The following is a 6,794-nucleotide window of genomic DNA, read 5'->3' as shown; positions in this document are numbered from 1 at the left end:
AATAAAGTCAGAGTTCATTATAATATTTAAATGACCTTCTTCTGCTTCAGGATCCTCTGTGGCGCTTCATGAGTGGCGAGTGCGATTGTCTGGAGGGAGCGAGTGTCAGGGGGAGGTGGAGATTTATTTAAGTCAGGACTGGAGGAGAGTTCTCCTGGACTCGTGGAGTCTGTCTGAGGCGTCTGTGCTCTGCAGACAGCTGGGCTGTGGCTCCGTGCTGAACTACTGCTCCTCTCCATCCACCACTGAACACAAACACATGTGTGTAACAGGTTTCAGCTGCTCTGGGTGTGAAGAACATCTGAGGAACTGCAGCAGTGCACAAGCTGAACCTGTCAACTGCAGCTCCGGGGAACAGCTCTACATCACCTGTTCAGGTAAACGCCCACAAATGAGCAGGTCTTTAGAAATCCAGCACTTTAAAATGTAGTTTAAGAAACAGATCTCTGTCAGTTGGAAAGTAGTTGTTTAGCAAATGAATTAAAAATGCAATTATTTTTCAATTCATGGCAACAGAACAAACATTTTTTTCTTTCAGTCCTAAACTATAAATGTTCATGTCTACATATCTGTGTGTGTGTGTGTGTGTGTGTGTGTGTGTGTGTGTGTGTGTGTGTGTGTGTGTGTAATAAATATCCCAGCTCCACCAGGCTGGTTGGTTCTGGGGGCGATTGTGCAGGAAGGCTGGAGGTTTTCCACAGTGGCTCGTGGGGGACTGTGTGTGATGACTCGTGGGGTATTGAGGATGTTCAGGTGGTGTGCAGACAGCTGCAGTGTGGAGAGGCCCTCAGTAACCACATACCAGACTGGTTTGGTCCTGGAACTGGGTCTATATGGCTGAATGAGGTGGAGTGTGAGGGGAACGAGACGTCCCTGTGGAACTGCAGATATCGGCTGTGTGAAGAGGGTGAATGTGGACACCATGAGGACGTGGGAGTCGTCTGCTCAGGTACTTTGTGATGACTGACAATAAACCTGTTAGATATGTACATGTTTTATTTCAAAACTGAGGTCCAAAGTTCCTGAAATTCAACATGATAGTAAGCACTTGTTTATAAATGTAATCCATCTTAAATATATATTTTTATAGAAAGATAATTTTACACATATTTAACTGTGTGGATAAAACAGGAAGCTTTCAAATGAAGTGTAAGTCGTCCTTCTCTCACCAGAGTTTAAAGAGATCCGACTCACGAAGGGCTGTGAGGGGAATCTGGAAGTGTTCTACAATGGAACCTGGGGTAATTTGTGTCACAATCAGATGGCTGATGAGCTAGAAACAGCAAACATGGTGTGTGGAGAGCTGAACTGTGGAAAACATGGCAGTCTGTCAAACACTGAAGCACGAGTAAAATCTGCTCCTAACTGGCTGGATCATGTGAAATGTAGGAAAGACGACTCTAATCTGTTGCAGTGCAATGTAATCCATCTTAAATATATACATACACATATTTAACTGTGTGGACAAAACAGGAAGCTTTCAAATGAAGTGTAAGTCGTCCTTCTCTCACCAGAGTTTAAAGAGTTCCGACTCACGAAATGCCGTGAGGGGAATCTGGAAGTGTTCTACAATGGAACCTGGGGTAATGTTTGTTTTAATCAGATGGATGATGAGCTAGAAACAGCAAACATGGTGTGTGGAGAGCTAAACTGTGGAAAACTCGAACACTTGGTCTCAAACAGAGCGAGAGTCGAATCTGCTCCTAACTGGCTGGATCATGTGAAATGTAAGAAACACGACTTCACTCTGTTGCAGTGTCCATCTTCACCTTGGGGACAGAACAGATGTGATAATCATAATGAAGTGGTTCATATTACCTGCACAGGTAAGAGGACTCTCTCTATAGACTAGTTTATACAATGCTCTATAATTTGTGTAAATATTTCAGCTATAAAATAAGAATGAGAGAAAAGTCTGTTTTGTGTGTGTAGAACCCTGAACAAATCTTTGGATTTCTGAATCTATAACTGTTTTATTTTGTGTGTGTGATTTGGGTCTGACATAATGCACCTATATACGCTGACAAATGTTTATATTTATTTATTTATTTATTTATTTATTTATTTATTTATTTATTTTCTAAGTCATGTTTCTAAAAGAATTTTCAAATATGTGTGTATGTAAAATATTGAAAAAAACTGCATTTTATTGTGTTCTCTGAAAACGTTATTTCTTTTTTTTCTGCCCTATGAGAGCTGTGGATTTTTGGATTTGGATTTTTTTGTGGAAAAGTTGAGTGTGACATGACAAAATTGGTCGGTTTGGAGAAAAGCTGACATTAGTCAAGGCTCACGGACATTCTGAGTGACAGCTTATCTTGAAAGGTTGCTTTGTGCAACTTTTGGAGTTCGCGAGAATTCGGCGACAGGCCGCACGCATTGCAGCTCGTGAGTCAGAGCAACGGAAGAAAGCTAGCACGAGGATCTGCATGTGAGATAATCATATCCCAGATAGCAATTACGTTTGGGCCACATGTGGGTATTTTCTGGCACATATGGCCTAGATGTGGCGTGGCTATACAGATATGGGCCAAATTGTGGCCATATTTGTTTTGCCATAACTTTAAAATTGGTGGGAAATGCTCTCTTGGTTCGCAACTCATTTTGAGGTATATGGCCCAGATAACAACGAACACATGAGAACCATATGTGGTTGAGCTATGGCACACAGTGTGAAACACGGACTTGTGGTAAACTTTTGGCTTATACGTGGAAAAACACAGGAATCCTGAAATCAAGTGCGGCAGACATCCTCCGTCCCACACCTCAGGTTGCTATGCATCTTCCCTCCTATTGGTGGAGTGAGACTACGGCGCGAATGTGACTGAGACTCGGGCAGTGGGCGGCATTTCTGCTTTCCTCACGACTGTGTAAGCTACGTTCAGGTAAGTGATTAGCACTTTACAGTCATATAATTGAAATTTGACCCCTTCCTCAATTAAACTAATAATTAAACGCTTAATAACATGCAATATTGACCCATAATAGATATTTTTTATAAATGCTTTAATATGTGTCAATATTGCATGTTATTAAGCGTTTAATTATTAGTTTAATTGAGGAAGGGGTCAAATTAGCTAATGTTTTCCTCAGTTTATCAATACAGTTTAATGTATGCTAGGGCTCCGCTGGTTTGGCGTTTTAAATTCCGATGTTTTTGGCTATAAATAAACAGTACTTAAGTAAAGTTGGCCGCATATTCACAGATTGGAGTTTCCCAAGTCAATAACTCCTGAGCTAAACGCTGTTACTACACAAATAACACCTCTTTTCTATCGTAGTAATGTAGAGAGGCAGCTACAACCCAATTTTCCTCAAAATCAGCTTTTTTTCGGTGGAAAAAATACATGTCTCTATGTGTAAACCAAGGGACCGTCTGCAAAGTGCAAAACCCGAAAAGCGAATACTAAAAACACTTGGGAGAAATGTCTTTTTGTATCATTTTTATGTTTTTTTTTAATATGAAAATATTTCCCCCAAAAGTAAAACACATTTCCCCCAAGTAAGTGTTGTGGTATAACTATCAGGACATCAGTGATGTGTGAGCTGAATTTGGTGACAGTACAGTGTATTACGGTGGTTATTGACTGTTCTTTAGTATTCGCTTTTCGGGATTTGCACTTTGCAGATGGTCCGTTGGAATCTCTCGCATGCACTGAAAGTCATGCGTCTTTTTTAAAGCAGAATACATCCAGTGTAAATTTTAACCAGTTGGTGAAAAAGTATTCTAAAAACAAAACCTAAATAATTTGTCATAAGAAATTATGGTATTATTATGGCCAACATATTGAAAATATACTGGAAAAATTTTTTTGGTGGTTAATTATTGCAATTAAAATATTAAAGGAGGAAATTTATATTAAATGATTTTTTCCCCCCATTATCCTCCAGCTCTAACTTCCATATTGTATTGCTGCTAGCATTATTTAAATTTGGGGGACACGGTGGCTTAGTGGGTAGCACGTTCGCCTCACACCGCCAGGGTCGGGGTTCGATTCCCGCCTCCGCCTTGTGTGTGCGGAGTTTGCATGTTCTCCCCGTGCCTCGGGGGTTTCCTCCCGGTACTCCGGTTTCCTCCCCCAGTCCAAAGACATGCATGGTAGGTTGATTGGCATCTCTGGAAAATTGTCCGTAGTGTGTGTGAGTGAATGAGAGTGTGTGTGTGCCCTGTGATGGGTTGGCACTCCGTCCAGGGTGTATCCTGCCTTGATGCCCGATGACGCCTGAGATAGGCACAGGCTCCCCGTGACCCGAGAAGTTCGGATATAGCGGTAGTGAATGAATGAATTATTTAAATTTATCTTTATTGCAGAGACCGAGAGGGGGGTAGGAGGGAGTGAATGAAGAAACACGAGGCCCAACAAGACACTGCCGACCCATTAGCTACATCAAAACTCAATTTCTCAATTTAAGTTCTCTGTACAAGTTAATCTGATTTTTTGTATTTTTTTTCTGTGATTTTTATTACTCTTAGTTGAATACATTCTTAAATGTATTCTTATGTTTACTCTTAAAGCTGTAATTATTTAAACACTTGTTTTGAAGTAAATTGTTTTGAGTACATTTGTTGTTGAGTGTTTCATTTACCTTTAAGTTAATAAGACTTTTACATACTGTCAGCTGCATGTGTGGCACATATGGGCCAATAGATTTTAACAGAACTCAACCATACTAAAATTGCATATAAGGCTCGTATTTGGGCCACATTAAATTGTATTATTTGTCTCATGTTTGGTGGAGTTATGGCACTCCTTTGGTTCAGTTCTTTCAAAGAAGAGGTGTGCCATATATGGGCCACATAAAATTACATTTGGCTCATGCTTGGTGGACTTGTGGCACTCCTTTGGTTCAGTTCTTTCAAAGAAGAGGTGTGCCATATTTGGGCCACATAAATTACATTTGGCTCATGCTTGGTAAACTTATGGCTCTGTTTTGGTACAGTTTTGGCAAAGGAGATGTGGGCCATATCTGGGCCGACAAACACAAACTAATCTGGGCCACAGCTCAGCTGTTTATCTGGCCCAAATGTGGGCCAAAGGAAATTTGCTGACTGGAATATATCTTCTGAGCGTTACATTTATTTGGTTTTGATAGATTCAGATTTACAAATTGTCCGGAAGTATATTCCCGTGTTTGTTTTTCCAGTTCAGTGTTACAGTTTCTAGCTATATTTCGTTTTTAAACCGGAAGATTATACCCATGTTTAATTTAACAATTCAGTGCAAAGGTACTACAGTGGTGGGTGTGGAGTTTGTCAAATGCGTGCTTAGTGTGCTTAAGAAATTGAATTTGACGAGTCAAAATCGGGAGTTCTGTGTTGAATCTCGCGGATGCATCAAACCAGCTCAAGGAAGGAGGATTTCATCGGGGTTCCTTTTCATCGTCGTCATGGAAAATGTCCCGGATGCTGTTTATCAACTCGTCTGAATGTGAGGATTGGAGGTTGTCATTCTGAAATTGGAATTTCATTTTTCCTCTGTTTTGTGAGTACATTGGCCTTGCATAAAAAAAGAGAACGCCATCTAGAACGCCATCTGTGTATTGAAAATCCCAGCTGGGTAAAATTTGAGATTACAGTGACAATTGTTTTTTTATCTTCATTTCTTTTGGGGTTACAGTTATTGAGATCTACTGTTGTTGTGAGTGACTTTGTAAATTTAATTATTTGATCATTTAAAGGAGCAAGCAAAAGAAAAAAAGTACACAAAGACAAAATAGTTCTGAGAAAAATAAATAGATTTGTTGATCTACTACAATTTTGTGTGGTTTCCTGTGGGAAAAAAATAGTTCATTGTAAATTTGTTTTTTCTTTCTTTGAATATTTGTCATTTCCAATTTAAAGGTAAACAATCAAAAAAAAATCAAGTGAATATCTGAGATCTGGGTGTTGTGATTAATAGGAATAGTATAATTTAGAAATGTGTCTCTCACCAGGTCATTGTTGAATTGTTGATTTCACTAGACTTAATTCTCATATTTGAGCCACATTTATTGGTGAGAGGGCTACATGTGTTTTATTACTGTAGATGATGGAACGTCTCTACGTTCTCAAGGGACATGCTCGTCATTTCCTCTTCAGAAACATTGCTCAAGTAAGGACAATTAAATCTGTCCCTTTAGTCACAGTTACTGTTTTCACCCAGAAGATCATCGTTTTTATAATAAATAATGATACAATTTTCATTTATAAATATTAGCTATAATAAGATGTTCCCTCACCAGTTTCTCTTTTCTGTCTCTGTAACCTCCCTCCATAAATGTTAAATTAACAATGATCACCATCTTTTGACTAACCACAATTCAACATTCAGTGTGTGTGATGTGTGTGATGTAGAACACTGGTCTCCCATATCGTCTTGATGAAAAATAGGAAAACTAAGATTTAGTATAACTGAACGGGTACGGAAATCTTAATCAGATACCATTATGGTGCGGGAGGGTGGCTGGCGGATGATTTATTCGAAGCAGCGGATTTGGGTGACATTTGAGCTGAAGCACACATCTCTAAAGTGTCGGGGGCTAATATGTGTGTAAGATATTGAGGTGGTGCCTGTGTATTTAAGACAAATAATTAAACAGAAAAATTTTGTATATGCATATTTTAGTGAATGGATCTCAAGAAAATTTAGTCCCCATAAACCATGGTGGTTACTGTGTGTCCTGATAAATAATTAAATCTAATTGGCTCAGGAATGGGAACATGGGTCTATGTCTGTCTGTTTGTGTGTTTGTGTGTGTGTGTGTATATGTGTGTACATGTACGTGTGTGTGTAGGTGTATGTAAGATTTTATGT

The 6,794-nt window shown here is 39.3% G+C and overlaps 1 protein-coding gene across 1 annotated transcript; it reads left to right on the top strand.

Annotated features, from left to right (window-relative positions):
* Window positions 1-50: 50 nt before the first annotated feature.
* Window positions 51-6,088, top strand: LOC113646703 (antigen WC1.1-like; the record flags this gene model as incomplete). Its single annotated transcript, XM_047809754.1, has 4 exons — window positions 51-399; window positions 642-949; window positions 1,173-1,826; window positions 6,027-6,088. Coding segments are annotated over 3 exons (941 nt in total), but the record flags the coding sequence as incomplete, so codon positions are not given.
* Between the last annotated feature and the right edge of the window lie 706 nt (window positions 6,089-6,794).

This window comes from Tachysurus fulvidraco, unplaced genomic scaffold (assembly GCF_022655615.1).
Source record: "Tachysurus fulvidraco isolate hzauxx_2018 unplaced genomic scaffold, HZAU_PFXX_2.0 HiC_scaffold_505_np12, whole genome shotgun sequence".
NCBI classification, from domain to species: domain Eukaryota; kingdom Metazoa; phylum Chordata; class Actinopteri; order Siluriformes; family Bagridae; genus Tachysurus; species Tachysurus fulvidraco.
Note: the sequence above shows the minus strand (reverse complement) of the source record. Positions and strands in the feature narration are given on the sequence as shown.